We start from the raw sequence: 24,923 nt of genomic DNA on the forward strand, positions 1-24,923 counted from the left end.
TAAAGCTTGGGCTAATTTTCATTTTAAAGTGAACTGACAAATAATAATAAATGAAAAACAAAACAGATTGACTTTTATAGCAGATTGTTTGTATGTTTTTATTACAAAAAATATAATTAAATTAAACCATTAATTTTAATGTTCTATGGAAAATTATTAGTAGTATCCAATATTAGTATTAATAGTAATGGGTAATATTTAGTAATAGGCCTATTAGTAATATCCAATAATAAAATGATACCCCAGTTTACGGTTAAAGTTAATTATCCGGAAGCAGTTACGTGCTAAAAACATGATAGCTGAAGTTCTCCTGCTGTGGTTTGAAATTAAAGTTGTAGTTCCCGATTTTCCTTTTGTGATACACCAATCCTGCGATGGCAGCCAGGGAAAACAGAAACACACCAACGCCAAGTAGAACAAATCCAACAGTCTGCAGAGTATTTGATGTATCATTTTGAGGCGTTTCTTAAAAAAAAAAAAAAAAAAAAGTTAGTAGTGATTTTGTCAATTGATATTATGACCTTATATATGTCCTATATATGAGCATTCATACTCATTAGATAAGAAGTATTTACCTTTACGTAATCTGTTTAAGGGTCCAACGGAAGCCTTTGTCGCTCCAATTAAGTTGGAAGCCCTGTATGACCTCCCCATACAGTCCTAATGGATTGCAAAAAGATTATATATATTAAACTTTCTCACATTCCAGTTCACATGCTGATCTTTTCATTTATGCAGAAAAGTAAAAAAAAAAAACAAAGTGTGAAAGAAATAAAAATAAAAAATTGTAAAATAGCCTAATTGTAATACCACAACTTGAATTTATTTAGTATCAGCCACAGTGGCCCAAAGATATATTTGGACACTTAAAATGAATAAAGTAATATGTATAGTATCAGTAGGCCTATAAAATAAAATTATAATTGGTGCCCCTTTCAATTCTTTGTTGTCTGAGTTAAGTGTGACCCAAGTGTCCAAATGCTTTGTACAGCCACTGTATATAAATTGCATGAAATGTAAGCTCTTCAACCCACAGGTCTGCAGGTGTTGTCCTGAAGTTCGACACAGATGTGGACCTGGCAGTGCAGGTAGATAACGTCCAGATTCACGAATGAGAAGATCCGCACTGACAGCAAAGACACAGTGTCGTTTCCGTTCTGAAGAACAGTTGTGTACGAATTTGGCAATGCACATCTGTGGAACAGTGAGAGACACTGGCATTACTCAGCGTGTCTAATAACAGCACAGTTAAATGGGGACAGCTGAACACCTGTGATGATTTATCATGGTAAAACTTCATTTTAAAAGGTACACAATGTAACTTTTTTGTTCAGAATTAACAAAGTTTAAATTAAGAGTCAATATATCATCAGTCCTTCTTCCAAACCGTGCTTTTTGTTTTACCCGGATTCACTATAGTAAGCCTTTTATAAGTGTTTATATTTTATATTTGACTTTCGTGGGAAATTGCGTACATACGTCACTCGCCTGTGCGAGTTGAGAAAAGTTGCTCAGAGTGGCATAGGTTACTTGTCACAACGAGCGAGAAAGCTTGACATGAACACGCTAAATCTCTTACTTCCCAGGGATCACTAGTTTAAAAAATGCCAAACAGAGGAGAATCTGCTGGCAAAAAGAGAACACGACAGAGCTCATAATAAAACGAGAATCAACAGTGGCTTGGCTTTTCGGAGATGGCGAGGAATTTGAAATTTTGTAAAAGCGATGCGGAGATGATGTTTTTATTACTCAACAGGTGAGTAAGGTATATTTATTGAACAGATAAATTGCCATGTGTGGCTCTCTAACAGAGTTCATCGTAAAGCATTATCTATTGTGAAGGTGATGGGTTGTTGCAGCGCTGTGCTGAAATTTATTTTCAAGGAAGTACCGTGACTATTAACAAAGACTATCCACAAGTTTCCTACGCCCCATGAGGCTTTGCGTCAAACGTGGGAGCGTCTTCCGGTTCGAAGTAAACAAGCTGGACGTGACGCTCATTCATTCAACAATTGACAGTCATTCAAGTTTTTAGCGATCCAAACTTGCGAATGTTTGACTTTTACTTAAAGATTTAAGATTCCAGCATCAATATTTGAACAATGTTTTACAATAAAAAAAATGTTACAGTAACAATAATTTATTAATTTATGTCAGGACAGGAGTGCAGATCAATCATGCTAAATCTAACTGATATTTATATTGACATAAAAAGAAAACGCATACCTACGCAAACGTTGCACCTGCTTCATTTATTTACGATTACAAGAATGCACAAAACAACTGCATTAAGGCTTTTAAATCCAAAGGCTTACACATTTAGAAATATATTGATAACATACCCTATGTTTGTGTCACTTTTCTGTGCATTTCTATTAATTTTCCTCTAAATTATGCGATGATTGCAATCCGAGGACGTTTGCGCGATCTCTCCTGTCTATCTATCCTGATCCTTTAAGCCAGAGCAACAGAGGGAGCTCATGAGTAGACAACGGGAGTTATGAGTTATACGAGTTAACCGGAGTGTGTGAATCTGTGAAAGATATGCATTTGTGAGCAATCAACAAAGGCACAGGGAAGAGACAGAAAACATTAAACCAAATAAATACACGATTATAAATCCTATAAGAATTGTCTACGTTCCTCAAGCAGTCTCTAGTATTTTCCATAAACGAGTGTATTTATTATCGCAATGGTTAACGTAACCATCGCATAGCCTACAGTGGAAACGCGACTGGCTCTGGCACGCACGACAGGTTAGGAGTAAAATATCATATCATAAGGCTTTGGTGCATCAGTGACAGGTGAAGAACAGACAGCAGGTTGTTCGTGTATTGCAGGGCCAGGATGCTCTTGTAGTCATGCAGCAGCACTTTTGTGGAAGGTCAGTAAAGTAAAGGGCAATTAAGGGAACGAAAACTGTTTATTGTATTGTGATATTATTAACTAATAAATGTACTAAACTGAAATGTTGTCCCTGGGCGCCGTAACGATATCTCTCATAAAGATTTGCAACTTTACAAAGTAAACAATAGCCTCTTCGCTAATTAACACACAAAATACCATTGGTATGCTACTTCCGCTGCCTCACCGGAAGTTGTACCCACGTTCTTTTTTACAGTAGCGCCCCGCGGAAACAGGTGGATAGAAATAATACAAGACGTGTCACTCGTATTGTTTTGAAAGGGAGAAAGTGTAACGCCCAATATGGCAATAAGTCCCGCCTTCTAAATAAGAGCCAATCGCCGACTGGTAAAGTCATCGCGTCACTTCAGCGGCCGTTAGAATCACCGGTTTCTATAGAAACAGTCAGACACGCGCCTCCGAAGAGACGCGCATTAGCTTGATCCAGCCTGAAAAATACAGTTTTTTTGTCATGCTTCGAGTGTTTATCATCTTTAGCTTGAAATCCATCTAGACTGGTTATATCTCTTACGCTCTTATGAGTATGATAATCATATTCATCCGCACAGTCACACAGAGCCGAAGCACTACCAAAACAATGTTCTTCCGCAAAATTCATGCAGTTTTGTCAAAAGTTATATAGTGTACATTTAAAAGATGCAAGTTCTAGTCAAATGAAAATAGCTATTGCAAAATTTACATTCCCATATTGAAAGATATAATTGAGCTGCACTCACTCATCCTGAAGAAAAATGTAGATGGGTGACTTTGATGAATCATTGCTTGAAGTGGCCCAGCACTTGCTGATGACCACTTTGATTTGGGAGATGGTAGTGTTGACTCCAACCTCCACAATTACCTCCTCATCAGGGGAGAAGGCGTAATTCTCAGGTAAAGGAGACGTCCCATTCAGCAGCCGCACTGTAACCTGGAAGCTACCCAATCCTGCCACTGGGTCGTTGATCATATTAAAATACCTTAAAAAAAAACAGGGTTTGTTAGTAGCGATCAAAGTGACAAATAGTAATACGAAATACAAAGGTATATTTGTCTCTTAACGAAAATTAAGCCTGCTATTGGGACTAAATACTAGTTTTTGCATTTTCATAAATTATCATTATCATTATTGTAATGTGACAAAATATATATAGCATTTCTAAACATAAATAAACATTGAGAACAATGGCTAAAATAAAATAAAATAGCAAGAACTGGAGACATAACAAGAACTGGGTGGGAATTGGCATAAAAATAATGTCACACTGTAAAAAAAAAAAGTCTTCATTTTCTTTTTGAAAATATAATTTCCACTCCTGATTTAGGTATTTGATCTCAGTTTGATCTCTGAGTTTAGGAAAAATATGTCTTGTTTAACATATGCTGACATAATTAACACCTTTAATTGAGTCTAGAAGTTCTTGATGTGACAAGAGATAGGGTACTGAGCTGGAAAAGCGAGAAAAACAAGCTCCATAGAGACAGTTGCTATGGAAGCACTGTACCCTGATGGGGGGTATCCCGTGGAGATGATGATGCGACTGGGGTAAGAGCAGATGATGGGAACTTCCAAATGCTTAACATTACCCATCTGTGAACTGCTCACATTGTTGAATAGAGTTACATTAAATGAATTGTGGGTGCTGTTCTGAAAGACAAAAAAAAAAAACAAAAAAAAAAAACATTGGTTATGTTATCATACTACTGCATAAACCAAGGTTTTTATAGATAACTAAAACTAAAACCATAACACACCCTGGTAACACTTCATTTTGATAGTTCTCTTTAAAGGTGCCCAAGAATGCTTTTTCACAAGATGTAATATAAGTCTAAGGTGTCCCCTGAATGTGTCTGTGAAGTTTCAGCTCAAAATACCCCATAGATTTTTTTTAATAAATTTTTTTAACTGCCTATTTTGGGGCATCATTAACAATGCACTGATTTAGGCAGCGCCGCCCCTTTAATTCGCGTGCTCCCTGCCACACGAGCTGTCGACTATATTACAGCGCATTTACAAAGTTCACACAGCTAATATAACCCTCAAATGGATCTTTACAAGATGTTCGTCATGCATGCTGTATGCATGCTTCGAATTATGTGAGTAAAGTATTTATTTGGATGTTAACGTTTTATTCTGAGTGAATTTGAGGCTGTCCTCCGTGGCTAACAGCTAATGCTACACTGTTGGAGAGATTTATAAACAATGAAGTTGTGTTTATGAATTATACAGACTGCAAGTGTTTAAAAATGAAAATAGCGACGGCTCTTGTCTCCATGAATACAGTTATAACCGATGGTAACTTTAACCACATTTAACAGTACATTAGCAACATGCTAACGAAACATTTAGAAAGACAATTTACAAATATCACTAAAAATATCATGTTATCATAGATCATGTCAGTTATTATGGCTCCATCTGCCATTTTTTTGCTATTGTTCTTGGTTGCTTACCTAGTCTGTTTATTCACCTGTGCACAGATCCAGACGTAACTGGCTGCCCTTGTCTAATGCCTTTTATAATGTTGGGAACATCATGGGCTGGCATTATGCAAATATTGGGGCATTCACCCCGACTGTTACGTAACAGTCGGTGTTATGTTGAGATTCGCCTGTTCTTCGGAGGTCGTTTAAACAAATGAGATTTATATAAGAAGGAGGAAACAATGGAGTTTGAGACTCAGTGTATGTCTTTTCCATGTACTGAACTCTTGTTATTTAACTATGCTGAGGTAAATTCAATTTTTGAATCTAGGGCACCTTTAAACATTCTGTTTACTATAAGTAACATTGCACCTACATGTCAAAGATCACGATTCTCCTACGATTCTGAACTGAAATAAAATAATGTAATTTACCAGAAGTTCTGACGAAATGTTAATTGCTGCAGTCTATTTAAAATGTTTAACCTGAATAAAAAACAAAATAGGTTTGAATGAATGATTGAATGACTTCACTTGTTTCAATGACAAATACATTTTTTAACAGCCACTTGTCGCCAACTGGTGGCAGCCGAGTCTGTGGTTTTCGCGCAGAAGTGGGCTACTTTTACACTGTTGCCGCTGGTTGAAGCGAAACCTGGCAACCCTGCCTGGTGGCGCAACGATGTAATCGATACAGTCATTATTTGAAGTGTACTCTATTTTTATCGCTTCCATAGACATTAGTGTTTACATCCGAACTATAAACTATTATCCCAGTACTTCTGTGATAATGTAAATATTTGTAACACAGAAGTAACCATACGGTATGGCTGAAAAGACTGAAAAGATGTTAAAGGGTTAACGTTAGTTCACCCAAAAATGAAAATGCTGTCATTTATTACTTACCCTCATGTCGTTCCACACCCGTAAGACCTTCGTTCATCTTCAGAACACAAATTAAAATATTTTAGTAGAAATCCGATGGCTCTGTAAGGCCTCCATAGGGAGCAATGGACACTTCCTCTTTCAAGATCCATAAAGGTACTAAAAACATATTTAAATCGGTTCATGTGAGTACAGTGGTTCAATATTAATATTATAAAGCGACGGGAAAAACAAAATAACGACTTATGTAGTGATGGCCGATTTCAAAACACTGCTTCAGGAAGCATCGGATCATAAATGAATCAGTGTGTCGAAACTGCTGTTTGTTCGGAGCGCCAAAGTCACGTGATTTCAGCCGTTGGCAGTTTGACACGCGATCTGAATCATGATTCGACACACTGATTCATTTGTGCTCCGAATCTTCCTGAAGCAGTGTTTTGAAATCGGCCATCACTAAACAAGTCGTTATTTATTTATTTATTTATTTTTTGGCGCACCAAAAATATTCTCGTCGCTTTATAATATTAATATCGAACCACTGTACTCACATGAACCGATTTAAATATGTTTTTAGTACCTTTATGGATCTTGAGAGAGGAAGTGTCATTGCTCCCTATGGAGGCCTCAAGGAGCCGTCGGATTTCAACTAAAATATCTTAATTTGTGTTCTGAAGATTAACGAAGGTCTTACGGGTGTGGAACGGCATGAGGGTAAGTAATAAATGACAGAATTTCATTTTTGGGTGAACTAACCCTTTAAGCGGTTTCATACCTATACATGATATCTCTCTGGCACTTGGGTAAAGTTGGTTTTATATTCGCACATTCGGACTTCTGATAAATTCAGGCTTTCCAATAAATGTGCAATAAATTAATGTTTGCGAATTTTAAGCAGCGACATGATATTGACAACCAACGATTGTCAACTTACAACATTTTTCACAGTCGATCAAAATAGGCAGGTATTGTTTTAATGGCATATTTACTTGTGAATGTCCACTGAATGTCCAATGTAGTGTGATTAACAAGGCCATTGAATACGGATGTCCGAATGTGCGAATATAAAACCAACTTTACCCAAGTCTCTCTGGCTCAGCGGCAGCACCAATGCAGATTTGAATGTTCCGCTGTGATTTTGTCAAAGGTTTAAAGGGACAGTTCACCCAAAAATGACATTTCTGTCATTAAAGGATTAGTCCACTTTTAAATACACTTTTCCTGATAAATTTACTCACCCCCATGTCATCCAAGATGTTCATGTCTTTCTTTCGTCAGTCGAAAAGAAATGAAGGTTTTTGAGGAAAACATTCCATGATTTTTCTCCTTACAGTGGATTTCAATGGCTACCAACAGATTGAAGGTCAAAATTACAGTTTCAGTGCAGCTTCAAGGGCTTTAAACGATACCAGATGAGTAATAAGGGTCTTATCTAGCGAATCGATCGGTCATTTTCGAAAAAAATACAACCGTTTATTCTTTATAAACAAAATATCGCATTGAACGTACTTTCCGCTTCCGCATTCTTCATAACGCTTACGCTGAATGTTCTACGCCTTCCCTATTCTACTTACGGAACGAACGCGATCGTTTTTTTCCGTAACTTGAATAGGGAAGGCGTAGGACATTCAGCGGAAGCGGTAAGTACGTTCAAGGCGATATTTTGTTTATAAAGCATAAACGGTTGTATTTTTTTTCGAAAATGACCGATCGATTCGCTAGATAAGACCCTTATTACTCATCTGGTATCGTTTAAAGCCCTTGAAGCTGCACTGAAACTGTAATTTTGACCTTCAACCTGTTGGTAGCCATTGAAATCCACTGTAAGGAGAAAAATCATGGAATGTTTTCCTCAAAAACCTTCATTTCTTTTCGACTGACGAAAGAAAGACATGAACATCTTGGATGACATGGGGGTGAGTAAATTTATCAGGAAAAGTGTATTTAAAAGGGGACTAATCCTTTAAGTACTCACCCTCATGTCGTTCCAAACCCATAAGACCTTCATTCTCCTGCGTAGTAAACACAGTGCAGTGCTTCCGGGTTCTACTTCAGAAGGCCGGCTCATAATTGGCCGGCACCTGTGTGAGCATCACACGCATGTGTCGTGCTGCTCACGTGAACAGCGTCGACCAGTACTGAGTCAGTGTTCGGACGCAGAACCTGGAAGCGCTGCACTGCGTCATCAATGTAAACAGCAAAGGAGAATGACAGGGAAGAGAATAAATTGTTGAATAAAGTTATAAAATAAAATTGAATAAAGTTTTGTTTTTGCACACAAAAAGTATTCTCGTCCCTTCATAACATTAAGGTTGAACAACTGTAGTCACATGGACTGTTTTAATGATGTCTTTGCTACCTTTCTTGCTGCCTATATGTGGTTCAGATACCTCTCGAATTTCATCAAAAATAATTTGTGTTCTGAAGATGAATGAAGAACTGAAGGGTTTGGAACAACTTGAGGGTGAGTACTTAATGACCGAAATAAAATTTTTGGGTGAACTAACCCTTTAACAGACACAGGCGAATCTTTGTCATTTAGGAATGAGATTGCGTTGGTGTTTGAATCGAGACAGCGATCCTTTAACAATTAATCATGCAGCTCTACAACTCTCATTTGAGTTAGTAGACTGTTAGGGTTAGTGGAAAAACTTGACATGCATTTGCAAAGTTACTTATCGTCATAAGAATGTCTGTTGAGGATCATCAAAATAAAAAGCTTAACTTGATATACTAAAATAACTAAAACTGAAAAAAAAAAACATTAAAATAAAAAACAAAACTATGAAAACTTTTACTAATATTAAAATGAATATGATTTTTTTTTTTTTTAAATATGATTAAAAACTACAATATTATCTCAATTGTACTAAAATAGCACTGATTTAAACTCAATTATAAAGTGAAATGATATTGGAGGACTTACATGCTCTAGTGTAGTACCACACTTATCCCAAGCTGTAGTGAGCCACACATGGGATTCATTTATTCCGCTGAGGCGACATTCTGATTTACCGAGGAACAGGGTACTCTCGTTGATGTTATTAACCTGCAAGATGACTCGCCTTATGACGACTGATATATACCCCGGGCTGCACTCAACAGTAACATATGAGGTCAAATGGCCAATAATATGTTGACTGAAAGTTAAGTCCTGTGTTATGGGTGCGAGTATTGGAATGTCTGCCAAAGTCGAAGACTCTGTTGTTTTGGTGTTGCTCTGAACATGAGCTGTGCTCACTGTACTACTCATAGATGGGTTTCCAATCATAGTTATTGTAATAGAAGATGTTGTAGTGCTCGTGGCAGTGGAATTTGAAGATACTCCAGGATAGTTTGTCGTGGGATTAACAGTCGATGTTGTGGCGTTAGGTGATGCTGTCATGAACAGGAAGAAACACAGATAAGAATATAATAACAGACAGGCCATAATATTATACACTATATTGCCAAAAGTTTTTCGCCTGCCTTTACGTGCACATGAACTTTAAAGGGTTAGTTCACCCAAAAATTAAAATTCTGTCATTTATTACTTACTCTCATGCTGTTCCACACCCGTAAGACCTTCGTTAATCTTCGGAACACAAATTAAGATATTTTAGTTGAAATCCGATGGCTCCGTGAGGCCAGCAATGTCACTTCCTCTCTCAAGATCCATAAAGGTACTAAAAACATATTTAAATCGGTTCATGTGAGTACAGTGGCTCAATATTAATACTATAAAGCAACGAGAATATTTTTGGTGCGCCAAAAAAAACAAAATAACGACTTATTTAGTGATGGCCGATTTCAAAACACTGCTTCAGGAAGCATCGGATCATAAATGAATCTGCTGTTCGAAGCGCCAAAATCACGTGATTTCAGCCGTTGGCAGTTTAACACTGCTTCATGAAGCAGTGTTTTGAAATCGGCCATCACTAAACAAGTCATTATTTTGTTTTTTTTGGTGCACCAAAAATATTCTCGTCACTTTATAATATTAATATTGAACCACTGTAATCACATGAACTGATTTAAATATGTTTTTAGTACCTTTATGGATCTTGAGAGAGGAAGTGTCCATTGTTCCCTATGAAGGCCTCACGGAGCCATCAGATTTCAACTAAAATATCTTAATTTATGTTCCGAAGATTAACGAAGGTCTTACAGGTGTGGAACGGTATGAGGGTAAGTAATAAATGACAGAATTTTCATTTTTGGGTGAACTAACCCTTTAATAACATGAGGGGTGTCCAAATACTTTTGGCAATATAGTGTATATCATGTAATTGATTCCTATATTATATAATTGATTGGATTGTTATCGCTTGCTTCAGGGATTACATATTTTGTAGGCCAAAACCCAGAAACAAGTGAGCATTAAAGCACTTCTGGTTACTATCCTGAAGTCAGTGTTTTTATTTAAATGGGTTTTTGGTTAAATGCCTGAAATAAGGTCTGTGATTAGGGTCATACTCACCCTCAAGCCATAGGTGTATATGACTATCTTCTTTCAGACAAACACAATCTGAGATATATTTAAAAATATCCTTGCTCATCCATGCTTTATAGTGGTTGTGAATGGGGGTGGGGTGGGGGGGGCATTTTGAAGAAAAAAAAAGTGCATCCATCCAAAATAAAAGTAATCCATACAGCTACATTAGGTTAATAAAGGCCTTTTGAAGTCAAGCAATGGGTTTTTGTAAGAAAAATATCTGTATTTAAAACTTTATTAACTATAATACGAGAAGTCTAAAAGAGAAAATTAGAAGTCTAAAACAAGAATTTTTAGAGAGAAATGTCAGAGTTGAGTTTGTTGCCCAGCCCTACTTGTTTGAACATAGAGAGGCGTCTAAGCTTAAGCTACTCCTACATCCTGCGTGATACATCGCGGGGTTAAGTCGACTTGTGCAATATGCGGGCGGTCGTGTAACCAGATTGTGTTCATCTGAAAGAAGATAGTCATATACGCCTAGGATGGCTTGAGGGTGAGAAAATCATGGGATAATTTTCATTTTTTGGTGAACTATCCCTACAATGGTGGTGACGTTGAAGTCATGTGACTGTGGTGTAGTTTGTTTAAAGCCTACATTTAGCTTTTTAATTCTGGCAATTGTAATTAGGCTTCAAAATTCATAAAAGTTGTTTTCATTTGTAAAGATTATCATGACAAATAAAATGTGTAAGTATCATAAACTTTTGTTGGTACCTTGTTTTTTGCAAAAATCCAAAAGCCAATGGAAAAATCCTATTGGCTTTTTGTCAAGGGAACCAGGGTGATGCTAAATTCTGTGTTGGCCTACAAAAATATGTCATCACTGTAGCACTCTATTGCGGCAGAAGACCAAATCTATACTGGCATTTTTAGTCACAAGTAACTGTGCTTGATAGACTTCTGTTTGTCTCAATTAAAGGTGTGTGACATTCTAATGCAATCTCTCAACAGGAGCATTATCTACAGCATGTACCTGCACAGATGCGTCCTGGTCTACTGGGGCTCTGATCGTCGTATCCAGACCAACAGGCACAGATGTATGAGCCAATAGTGTTTTCACAGGAAGCCCATGGGGAGCAGTCCGCCTCATTCACCAAACACTCATTTAAATCTATAAATAACAAGAGACCAATCACATCTCAAGTCAACATGTCACATCATTAACAAGCATGGAAACTGTTCCAACATCAAACTTCATTTAATGTTTAGTAATAACTTCTTTAATTCATTGTCATCAAATAATGCATGAAAGAATAGCCAGTACCTTCTATGTATATACTGCTACTGTCTATTACGTATATGGAGCTGTTCTGTAGAGACACAATAAGATCTCTGGACACGCTAGTCATGTTCAGGTTGCTGTTGGGTTGAAATATGATGGAAAAGTTCACGATTACGCTGCCAGCTGAGAGGGATGTTATCTGGATGATGACCTGTCCAGAGTTGACTAGTGCACGGATCTCTGGAGACAAAAGAATCTGGGGACACATTTGAAAGAGAATCAACACATTTTTGAAAGTGATCTAGCACACTGCTCTGAATGTGTGTTCACTGTGTACAGTATGTGTGCACTTGGATGGGTGAAATGCAGAGCACAATGGGACACCATATTTGGCTACACGTCACTTCACTTTCTTTCTTCAGGTTATTATGAATCATATAGATTAAAGGTGCCCTCGAATGAAAAATTGAATTTATCTTGCCATAGTTAAATAACAAGAGTTCAGTACATGGAAATGACATACAGTGAGTCTCAAACTCCATTGTTTCCTCCTTCTTATATAAATCTCATTTGTTTAAAAGACCTCCGAAGAACAGGCGAATCTCAACATAACACCAACTGTTACGTAACAGTCGGGGTGTACGCCCCCAATATTTACATATGCCAGCCCACGGTCCCAACATTAGCATTATGAAAGGCATTAGACAAGGGCAAAACGTCTGGATGTGCATAGCCGAATCAACAGACTAGGTAAGCAAGCAAGAACAACAGCGAAAAATGGCAGATGGAGCAATAATAACTGACATGATCCATGATAAAATGATATTTTTAGTGATATTTGTAAATTGTCTTTCTAAATGTTTCGTTAGCATGTTGCTAATGTACTGTTAAATGTGGTTAAAGTTACCATCGTTTCTTACTGTATTCACGGAGACAAGAGAGCCGTCGCTATTTTCATTTTTAAACACTTGCAGTCTGTATAATGCATAAACACAACTTCATTCTTTATAAATCTCTCCAACAGTGTGTAATGTTAGCTTTAGCCATGCAGCATAGCCTCAAACTCATTCAGAACCAATGTAAACAATATAACAGTATACAATACTCACATAATCCGACGCATGCATGACGAACACTTTGTAAAGATCCATTTTGAGGGTTATATTAGCTGTGTAAACTTTGTTACGGCACTCTTTAAGGCAAGCGCGAGCTCTGTGGGCGGAGAGCACGGGATTTAAAGGGGCCACAGCATAAATCGGCGCGTTTATAATGATGCCCCAAAATAGGCAGTTAAAAAAATTAATTAAAAAAAATCTATGGGGTATTTTGAGCTGAAACTTCACAGACACATTCAGGGGACACCTTAGACTTATATTACATATTTTAAAAACATAATCTAGGGCACCTTTAAAACAAACTGATTTTTTTACTTTTTTTTGAAGAAAATGTGAGTGCTTGCCCATGCAAAACACTAGGGTGTTGCGAGTGGTTGCCAGGGTGTTGCTACAGTATGTAGTTGCTAAGGTGTTTGAATGGGTTTTAGTGTGCTGCTATGGCGTTTAAGGTGGTTGCTACAGATGTTTGCTGACTGAGCCCACCACCAAGTCATAATGATTTCAAAGTCACATTTAGGTGCTCACATCAGAGCCAAATGGCATCCAGCGCCCCCTCTGTGACCCTAATGGGTGGAGTTATGTTTTGTGGTTGGACACCCTAACTCTTGATCTTCCACACCTCTAACCATTGATTTTATGTGCTACTCTGTGATTGGCTACAGTGCTCATTGCTGAAAAAAAAGTAAACAGAAACCTTCAAGGCAATAGAATGATACACAGAATTCTGTAAATCGACACTTTTTATAAATTGCAGGAGCAGTAATCATAATCACGATTATTTGTAGACTTAGTCTGTTGTAAATGTAGGAGTATGTAGGATTTTACTGTTTACCAGTGCCAGGTAAAAACTTTTAACAAGTTCCTCCACAAGTTACATAATTTTAGGTTGCATTCATGTCTAAGGATACGTTTACACGACAATGAAGTAAAAAAAAAAAAAAAAAACGGAAAAGTGTTTTCGCAAAAACGACTAAAAACGCTGTATTATGCATGTCAGGTCAGTAGTTGGCGATGTCACTTTCTAAAGAAAGACTACGTGCCTGCGCACATATGCATTACTTTAAAGAGCACTCACACCAAACACGCATGCCTGTAGACAAAACACATAATATGCATGTGCATGCCATCACAGAGATGATAACGGTATTGTTTTCAAAAACTTGCACTTTAAAACCCATTTTCAAAAGTTTGCATTTTCAGGCCCCCAAAACACTGTTGTCGTGTAAATGAATGGCCAAAACACGTAAAAAGTTTTCTGTTTTTAGTAAAGCAAGGTGGATGTTGCTCATTTTTTTACTGGATGATTGGAGAGTGTATTTTATGTCAGGCTTAAAGTATCATATTGATAAATTTTTAATCATGTGTTTAGATGAATATGGAATCCATCAAACCTCATTTGTGACATTTCTACAGAACTCCTTATATGCGTCACTGTTTGGGTCACTCAAGGCCTCTGTATACTCCACGTTTGTCAAGCGGACTGCAGCTAGAAGTAACTGTCCATCTAAAGAAAGCACAGTATTTAGAATGCGAACACATTTTATCATGCTGACACTGTAACATACAGCATAAACTTATAATATGTAGTATTATTATAGACTGAATTTGTAATAAAGAATGTCTAAAATTATACATTAAGCACTTAATACTAATTAACCCAATACTATACTTGCCTGTTCTCACTTTGATCTCTGTGGAGTTTCCCCGGATACCACAGGCAAATGGAGTGACACGTACAATATAAAGAACCGCAGGATCCAGGTTCGTGAACGTCCAGTTAAAGTTCCTTACATGCAACATGTTTTCCAGCTCAGTGGTCCTATGTAGCAGAACTAGGTTGAAAGTGACCCCGGTTTGGTTGTTGGTGGTCCATGCCACATGAAAGGTTGAGGCACTGACGTCATAAGAGAACAGACTGGTGATCTCAGGTATGTAGTCTTAACAAAGAAAGAAAAAGAAGTTAGAATGTGTTTAGATATATCTGGCTATACAAGCCACAACACTATTTTCAATACAAAACTAGATGCTACACAGGCAAAATGAGGGGTTCATAGAACAAAGTTAATAAATAACATAAAGACAACAGTTTTTATAGGTTTGTATCAGTCAAATTTACTTAAAGAGTTTAGCAAAAACAATTTTTGAACAATGAGTTTCCATTAAACACTGATTCAGACCAATTCCAAGTCATTTAAACTGAACCATTTGAATTATTTTCATCATTTATCTTTTACTGATAAAGCATTTAAAGAGGTAATCTCTATCTAAATCTTTCTAGATCTAAATTTGTATAATTTTGGCAAATTTTAAGTCATGGCAAATTTGAGTTTTTATGTCTGATTTGTGAGACAATCATTCTTTGGAGTTTGTTCTTTGCATTGAATCAGTCTAACCGGTTTTAATGATTCAGGATGGGCAGCTTCTGTCCTGGAGGGCCTGCAGAGTTTAATCAAACCCACCTGAATAAGCTAATCATTGTCTTCAGGATTATTAGAAAGCTACGGGTAAGTGAATTTTTATCAGGGCTAAACTCTGCAGGACAGTGGACCGACATTTCTTATCCCTGATCTGATTAAATGATTCCTATTAAGGAGATTTCTACTGCACAAAATTCTTCCTTCAAGTAGAAGGTTTTAAATTGTTTAATTATTATGTATCATCTCATGAGACATGACAAAAAAAAAAAAAAAAAAAATCACCAACAATGAATATAGAACTTGCAAACAGTAAAACAATGCAACTGTATTAATTATTCACACCCCATGCTGCAACAGGGCAAATGTTTTCTGTAGGTCTGTTTTTTCAGCATTATTTACTTGATCCAAGAATCACGTATACTGTGCCACTTTGAACAAATTGAACAAAAATGCCCTCTGCCTGTATGTGTACTTGGCATTTTTGCATAACACACCGCATGTAGAAGGTGATAGCCTGATGGAAGGATTATTTGAATATGAAGAGGGATCAACAGTGGATGTCCAGAATGGTCCAGACGGGGTGATACTCATTTGTTCTCCATCAGTGTATGTTCTGTTACCTTAAAAATGAAGGGAAAGCAGCACAAATTATATTCAAATATTCCTAATAAATGTGCATCATAACTGATCATTTTTGACAGAGTTAGAATGGAGATGAGCAAAACTTGTTACAGTGTACCTGGCGGGACAGGGAGAGTGTTGTTCATGAAAGGTTGCGTAGTGACACTGGGGGCTGCGTCAGAAATAGAAAACACATAACAGGATTTTGGTCCTTTCAGATTTATGGGGTTTCATAAGCAAAACAAAATGGTATGTGCACCTCTAAGAAAACCGTAATAGCAGGTTTGTGACCAAAAACAATCAAGAGGGCTTTCAAAAAAGAACAAAAGAAGGACACTGCCACAGTTTTCTTTCTTTTTTTGTGAAAAAAAAAAAAAAAAAAAAAATTCAGGTAGTTTCATGTGGTTAAAACAGCATAGTTATGTCATGATTGTCCTTTCTTACCCATACAAACTGTTCCTGGCTGTGAAGAATTGAGGTCATGATACCCATGATGACAGGCACATGAATAAGACCCTACTGTATTCATGCAGTGTGCATGTGGAGAACAACTGTTCAATTCCGGAACTGCACATTCATCCACATCTGTGTAGGAAATGATAATGAATGAATGAGTGTGTTTGTAGGATGTGAATTCATCAAGGTAATAGACAAGCTGGAATGATTTTATTAAATAATTGTTAATACAGATCAGTGGTTCCCAAGTGGTTTAGCTTCAGGGGCCAGTTGCATAAACATAACCATTATGTCTACGTTTTTATGTAACTGACTTACAAAAGTTATGAACAGTCTTAAAGTTAGACTTGTGAAACTAGTCTTGGGAGTTTATGCAACAGGCCTCAGTTTGCTTAGTGCTAGTGGGTCATTCTAGATCTTATGCTGCCTTCACATGCTCTTGGAATTATTGTAAATATGAGTGTCCTAGGTAAAAAAAAATTGCAAATGAACGCCCTCTCATGTCGAAACTTGAATGCAATAAGCTCGTATTCACGACTTCAGCAGTGGGAAGTACGAAATTTCCGATAGCACGTAAGGGCAGCATTGAGACACTAGGCTTGTTCAAGATGCTTTGGCGCTGCACAGACCGATCGGATTATGACATCAAAGTACCGCGAAAGCGATTCAAAAGCATAAAGAGCCGTCTGCTCTCCAATCGCTCTCGCGCTACGTTGATGTTAATACACACCGATCGGTCTGCGCAACACCGATGCACCTTGAACAAGAACGGTGATCCCACTCCCTTCGAAAGCCACGCCTCATCCAAAACACATAAACGCGCAGATCGTGCACAGCCAGCCAGAGCAGATTCAGCAAAGTGTCATAAGAACCCGCATTAAATTACTCATGTCTCAAAGCACATAACATTACAATGATAACGAATGTAAACAACTTACAGAGCTCTTACTTGTACCACCTGACTGCTGCAAATTCATTTTGGTGTTGATAGTGTTGACATAGAAACGCATAAATCTGAGTCTGGGGACATGAACAGATACTGTTCATTCATAGATATATACACTAGATGTCGCCTTGGCTACGGCAGTTCATTGGAACGAATGCGTCAATAGAGCCGCCATCTTGGAACAGGGGAGCCACTCCTCTTTAATGCATCAGAGTCAATGTAGGCAAAGGTCTAACGGAAATAAAATCATCATAAATCGTCATGAATGCGATTTTCTAGGTTTTTTTTTTTTTTTGGTTCGTTCCAACGGTCAGACATGTATTTATCATTGAGTCCAGAGAAAATGTAAGGTTTTGATATTAATATAATCTACTTATATAAAAATATAATGCATAGTGCTAGTAGGCCTAAGTTTATTAGTCACATTCTTCCACTTGAGTAAACTTCGAATGAACTATCGCTACTTACATATAATTATTAAAGAATAAAACAGAAAAACAACATGTAAATCACCACGGTGGTACTTGGGGAGATCTAGAACAAGAATGGTGGAGTTTGTGGAAAACAATTTGATTTCATATTTTTATGAATTTTTAAAATATGTCTGTATAGCGAGGTAGTCTATGACTTTGACATATAATTATTAAAGAATAAAACAGTAAAACAACATGAGTCACCACGGTGGTACTTAATTGGGAACATGTATAACAAGAATCAGGTGAAGTTTGCAGTAAACAGTTTCATTTTATTTATTTTTTATGAAATTTAAAAATATTTCTACCGACACTTAACACCTACCACACAACCTCATGTAGACGCGCAATACATTTTAAGCATAGATGGCGTGACCGCATACAGGTCGTGGAGCAGGCGGGTATAGTCGTGGCAGGTCAAGTGACTGGCGCGACAGATCGAGTGGCAGCGGTGACAGATCGAGTGGCAGCTGCCACTAGCAGTGACGGGTCGAGTGACAGGTCTCAGTGGCAGCTGCCCCTGCAACGCAAAGATTTTACCCCTACTGCGGTTTTCCTAACTGTCAAAAACTAATGGGTAACTTACGGTGGCCCAGTAGTGCACAACACAACGAAATTAAAAAAGCAAACATAAGTTCACAACACAACGAAATCGAGACACAACACAACAGAATCGAGCCACAACACAACGAAATCGAGCCACAACACAACGGAATCAAGCCACAACACAACGGAAATGCTCCCGACCACTAGGGGGCTCTCAGAGCTCGGTAAAGTTAGTTTTCCTTGCCACTGTTCTATAGAGTCGGCAGTAATATCAATACCACGATTAGTTTAAACAGTATGTAACCACTGCATATCGACATGAAATATTAATTCAATATCACCTACGTGCAAAATAGCTTCATATTTAGGCCTATACTTGTGAATGATTTGACGCGCTACCACGGCGCATGATGAAGGGAACGTCTGCCAATCCCACTAAGTGGTTAAAACGTATAATTTGTATTCATTAAAATTACTTTTAACATTTAAAAACAGACATATTCAAATTCCAAAGCTTGTCAGTCTTACCAACAGGAACTAACAACCTTTGGAATTTGAACATGTCTGTTTTTAAATGTTAAAAGTAATTTTAATGAATACAAATTATACGTTTTAACCACTTGGTGGAATTGGTGGATGTTCCCTTTATCATGCGCCGTGGTATCGCGTCAAATCATTCACAAGTATAAATATGAAGCTATTGTGAACGTAGTTGATTTTTAATTAATATACCATGTCGATATACAATGCTTACATACTTAAAACTAATCATGGTATTGATATCTTTGTAAAACTGTCGACTTTATAGAACAGTGGCAAGGAATAGTAATATTACCTAGCTCTGAGAGCCCCCAAGTGGTCGGGAGCATTTCCGTTGTGTTGTGGCTTGATTCCGTTGTGGTTTAATTCCGTTGTGTTGTGGCTTTATTTCGTTGTGTTGTGGCTTGATTCCGTTGTGTTGTGGCTTGATTCCGTTGTGTTGTGGCTTATTCCGTTGTGTTGTGGTTTAATTCCGTTGTGTTGTGGCTTATTCCGTTGTGTTGTGGCTTATTCCGTTGTGTTGTGGCTTGATTCCGTTGTGTTGTGGCTTGATTCCGTTGTGTTGTGGCTTATTCCGTTGTGTTGTGGTTTAATTCCGTTGTGTTGTGGCTTATTCCGTTGTGTTGTGGCTTTATTTCGTGGTGTTGTGGCTTGTTTCCGTTGTGTTGTGAACTTATGTTTGCTTTTTTAATTTCGTTGTGTTGTGCACTACTGGGCCACCGTAGTAACTAGCATGGATTAGCTCCGGTCGTTAACCAAAGACTGAAACAAACCAACGTAACCAGAAATATAATTTCGTAACATTCAGTATCATAAAACACATTCTCACTTGTAAAATGTAATCCCTTGCTGTCTGGTTTTTAGATTTCTTTCGTTTGAACATCCATACGCAACACAAAAGTCCGCCATCGTCCATGAATTCAAAGTACAGGCGGAGATAGCAGCGTTACCTAGCTACTTCCTATGACAAGACCCCTGTTCCAAGATGGCGGCGGTTTTGACGCATGTTTAGAACCCCAAGGCGACATCTAGTGTATATATCTATGCTGTTCGTTTGCAGCACTTTGTGAATGTCCACAACTCTACATAGCCGCGCTGATGACATGTGATGTCCACGCGAGCAGGGTGCGCGAAGGTATGGAAATAATTCCGCTGACAGGCATGTAAGACATTGGACCGAATGCAATGATTGGACGAACATTTTTGGTCCTGAGACTTCCACAGACGATATATGTACATTTTTAAATATTTAGACCACTTCTATATTATTGATTACTATCATGATGTGAAGAGAGTTTCAACCAGAATAACAAAAAGTGTTTATGAAAAAAATTGCCTACCCTACCTTTAACATAATGGCTATGTTTATGCAACTGGATTGTACTTTAGACATGAACTGGCAACTCAACACAATACAAATGTACACAAAAATATCAAACATTGAAATATGCTACTATTCACAGTCATAGCACATTTTGTCATTCTTGACAAAATGAATCACATGAAATGCTTTGATTTCACAATCGGACCAATCACAATGCCTCTACTTGTCTTACCTTGAACCACGACATTAGTCACCTCCTCAATGTTTTCCAACCGATACAGTCTTGTAGAGATGATTTCTTCTAGAAAGAAGTCTTTAGAAGAACAAACCAGAAGTGATGAAGAGGTTGTGAAGGGCCCTGCTGACCATGACCAGACATGATGCACAGAAATTTCAGCAGTTCCCAGAGCACCAGTTACCTAAGGAAAGAACCAACAGTTATATCACCGCAGATCAACATAGCCACTACAGAGACAGAGCATATATGGGCTGTTTCAAAGTGTAGTGTTTGGCCCAAGTATGCGGCCTAGGTAGCAAAATCAAGACGTTTTAAAACACAGCCACAGTGTTAGCATCTTAAAGCTTATAAAGTACATAATGTCTATGATTACAAACCACAGAGTGCAGTAGTCTGGTGTGGTTGAAGAGTCCTTTGTCCATAGTTAGTAGCTCAAAGTTTGTCTTAACTGTTATTGTCGCATTGAAGCAGGTTCTGTTGGCTTGAGGACAAATTGACATTTTAAACTCATTGAATGTTATTTAAGAATGTGCCTATGAGAATTCTAGGATGCAGTGTATGGGATTGTGTATACCTGGTGGTACTGGGTCTGAGCACTGATAGATGTTGGAGATATTTTCGGTCTGACAGCATTTTTGCCACTGAGGACAATCTATGTCCCACTTGCATGTGGAGCCAGAGGAGTTTGAATTATTCCTCAGAGACCCACTTGCTGAAGGACACAGTCCTGGCTTAGATGTGAATTCTGCACTTCTGTTCAAGGCTGAGATAATGACAATATCAATAAAAAGGACTTTAATGGTCAAAAAAGTCTACAGTGACCAACAATAATGTCACTTTAAATGTTGATTAAAGCTGCAGTCCGTAACGTTTGGCGCTCTAGTGGTTAAAAAGAACATTGTAGCCAGAACTACTTCTCATTTATGTCTGTGGGTCACGCAGGTACTGTGCTACTCCGTAGTTTTAGCCTACCATAGACTGTAAAAACATATGGACGTAGTGTCTGTGACGTCACCCGTAAGTTTCTGAAGAGCATTTTTGAAACCTAAAGCCGGCCATTGCCATCTTGGCAGTGCGTCACCGCGCGTCACTCCCGGATAACAGAAAATGGGCAAAAAGGCAGGACGTGGGTGGAGCTGAGGTGACGTGATGGCAGCAGACAAACAGCTAGTGGTGACAGCAGCAGCAATCCACCTGTCACTCAAGTGGCCGCGCCCTTAAATATGCAGATTTAAACGGATGAGTTATAAAAAAAATTCACCCCCTTCACAGTTGTCATGAAGGGCAAAATTAGCTATATAGACCAAAACCATAATTTGTACCAGGTTGTAAACATGTTTTTTTCTGCTGTAAAGTTGGGCATTTTAACATGGGGCTCAATGAGATTCTGCTCTCTTTTGGAGCCCATAGCGGCCAGTCGATGAATTGCAGCTTAAGGCACTTCTGTATTGGCTTCAAGAGAAACGGAGGGAGTTTGCCGCTTGCTACTACCCGAACTTGTCTAAAATAGTCCGAATATAAACACTTATTATAGGTGTACTGTAGTGATTCAACATAAGACAAAAACACGGTTTGGAAAATGGATTCGTGATGTACTCGCTCATTATATTATTTTTGTAAAAACGAAAAAAGTTTTGGACAGCAGCTTTAATCTGCAGCATCTCTTCACTTTCTTAGGACAATTTTACAATCTATTTCACATTCATTTGTTTGAAAATACTCACACAAGGCACAGTAACTCCCAACTTGTTCGTAGCCGTGGCAACATTTCTTAACCTGTTTGAGCATGTCATACACCTGTGTTTGGTATTCTGTCTTATAAACCGTGACATCACACATTGTCCATGGCAGCCACCCACCACACGGTCTCCTCTGAGTGTACGAGGTTGGATAGGAGATCACATTAGTCACCGAAACAAGCTCAGTCTCATTACACAGATGATAACCTGACAGAGTCCGGTCATATCCTGAAAAAAATGAAAGAAATTCAAAATTGTCTGGAATAGACAAATTCTACAAACTTATAACCATCACTCCAGTCTTCAGTGTCACATGATCCTTAAGAAATCACTCTAATATGCTGATTTGGTGCTCAAGAAATATTTCTTTTTATTAATAATGTTGAAAACATTGTGCTGTGATGTTTAATAGTTTTGTGGAAATCATAGCTAATACATTTTTGGGGGGTTGTTTGATGAATAGAAAGTTCAAACGAGCATTTATTTCACAATTTTAATAATATTTCTCACTTGTTTGCTATAAATATTAAATGATATAACATTCAAAAGAGATTCATATTTATAGACAACATCTCACCAGAAAGAAAAATCAATGAGATTAATGGAAGTGGAAATGGAGACTTGCATTGATATTTTATTTATTTATTGTTTGTGAGGAGAAAAAAAATCTCCTTAAGAGGTTCAGAAGTGAAACTTTTGCTCAGGTTCGACAAGATACCAAGGTATGAAATCAAATGTCTTGAATTTCACTATGAACTTGAATTTTTCATCAAAACTTACTGTTATCTATATTTATTTTTAGATTCCTTATTTCTCATTGAAATTTTCGGAAACAGTTGACACAGTTTTGATACTGAAATGAAATACAAACATAAGCAGATTTTTCCTACCTTCAGATAAAGTGTTATGCCCCATTCCAAGGCCAAGGAGAGATGTGATTAACCAGGTACCAACAACCCAATGCATTTTGAATATTGATTCGCCAAATACTTGCTTCTCGTTTTTAAAAACCATACCAAGCCATTGTGAACTGAACTGGTTACTCTTTGAGCTCCATGTACACTGTTGGAAGCAAACCCTGCTCCTTTCCCCTCTCCACAGACGCCCATCAACTCCCTTGAGTCTGTATTAACAGCTCTGCACAGATGACTCCTGTAACAACAGTGGAAAATCAATGGCATTTTTAAAAGCATTTCACTTTCAGCTATACTGTATGGTGTAATATGCGATATTGACAATTTACCTTTAAGCCAGTGTTGGGCTGGTAGTGGGAATTAAAATTAATTTTGGAAGGGTTTTGCGAATAAAAACTAGAGTAAAACGCTGCTCATTACAAACAAGAATGATCAAATGTGGTTTGATTTTGTGTCTTGTCAGAGATTTTAGTCATAGCAATAGGCTTTATTTCAGTTAACAGTGAGAAAAGTCCCTAATGAGTCCCTAATGTCACCATGGTGCCTTTTACACCCCTTTGCAAACCTCTAAGCTCACACTTGTTGAACTGCAAAAAGTTTTTTGTTTCAATATATTTTCTTCCTGGTGAAAATGATGCAGTGACTGAACCAGCTTAGTTATAATTAGCAGTGCACATAAAGCTTAGCCTACGAGAACGTACAAGTCATAAATACACAGATACAGATACACAGACACATACGGACAACAGATTATCAGCAGCCAGCCTGGCATTTGGATAGAAGCTAATTAATGTGGTGTGAAAAATAGCCTAATTAAAGAATGTCAGTGTTATGCGCTCACTGAGTGACTAATGTGTTCTCATGCAGAGAGCAAAATGTACCGTGTGCTTGAAAAACTACTGAGAGGATCATAATTCAACACGTTATTTGTCAAGTAATAGACTAAGGAAAAGAAATTGAGCTTAAATATATAAAATTTCAGTAGAAAATATGTTGTTTCTGCGTTGCCGTTTCTTTTAAACAGTGAGCTTTTCCTGCTGTGTTGAGTCAGAAAACAATGCACTGATTTCAAATCCTGATTTTAAACAATTATAAAAATGAAAAGTGATATAGAGGGTTTCCAAAAATTCCAATAATGAATATCTATGAGAAATCATCAAAAACCCATGTGATAATTTTGAACTTGCCATATGCAGTTTCACTTTAATATCTGTTAACTTGGCTTCTGTACAGGTAAACACAATTTAACTCTCCCTTAGGAAGATATAATGAGCACGACGTGATTCTTTGACAGACTTTATTAATGATGTCATTTTAATTGGTTGCAAAGGGAAAAGAACCCAGATCTTCTAGAATTATGTGCAATTATTAGTTATTCACCTTTATAAGTGTGCATATATACAGAATTTTGTAGCACAAAATTACATCATAAGCAATTTTAAGAAGTTTGTTTAGTTAGATATGCTTAGGGTTGCAAAATTCCGGGAATTTTCAAAGCTGGAAACTTTCAACGGGAATTAGCGGGAATATATGGGAATTAACGGGAATTAATGGGAACAAACAGGGAATTTGCAAAATTGCAGGTTAATAACAGGGTTCTTAAATGTAGTTGAAAAAACATCTTGCAGCATAATTTTGCATAAAACAACCATATTTAAAGCAATTTTAGTTGAATTTTTACCCTGCATTCCA

At 37.5% G+C, this 24,923-nt stretch overlaps 1 protein-coding gene across 1 annotated transcript; it reads right to left on the bottom strand.

The window, feature by feature from the left end:
- umodl1 (uromodulin-like 1) lies at positions 1-23,395 on the bottom strand. Its single transcript, XM_048180789.1, has 18 exons — positions 23,208-23,395; positions 22,303-22,545; positions 21,153-21,341; positions 20,956-21,059; positions 20,573-20,759; positions 16,500-16,640; positions 16,174-16,227; positions 15,929-16,054; positions 14,691-14,954; positions 14,409-14,521; positions 11,945-12,158; positions 11,654-11,791; positions 9,133-9,584; positions 4,407-4,549; positions 3,642-3,881; positions 1,035-1,194; positions 576-660; positions 1-465 (listed from the first exon to the last, which is right to left on the bottom strand). The coding sequence occupies exons 1-18, from the start codon at positions 23,329-23,331 to the stop codon at positions 278-280; spliced, it is 3,165 nt and encodes a 1,054-aa protein (XP_048036746.1). The 5' UTR covers positions 23,332-23,395; the 3' UTR covers positions 1-277.
- Positions 23,396-24,923: the final 1,528 nt, after the last annotated feature.

This window comes from Megalobrama amblycephala, linkage group LG2 (assembly GCF_018812025.1).
Source record: "Megalobrama amblycephala isolate DHTTF-2021 linkage group LG2, ASM1881202v1, whole genome shotgun sequence".
Classification (NCBI taxonomy): domain Eukaryota; kingdom Metazoa; phylum Chordata; class Actinopteri; order Cypriniformes; family Xenocyprididae; genus Megalobrama; species Megalobrama amblycephala.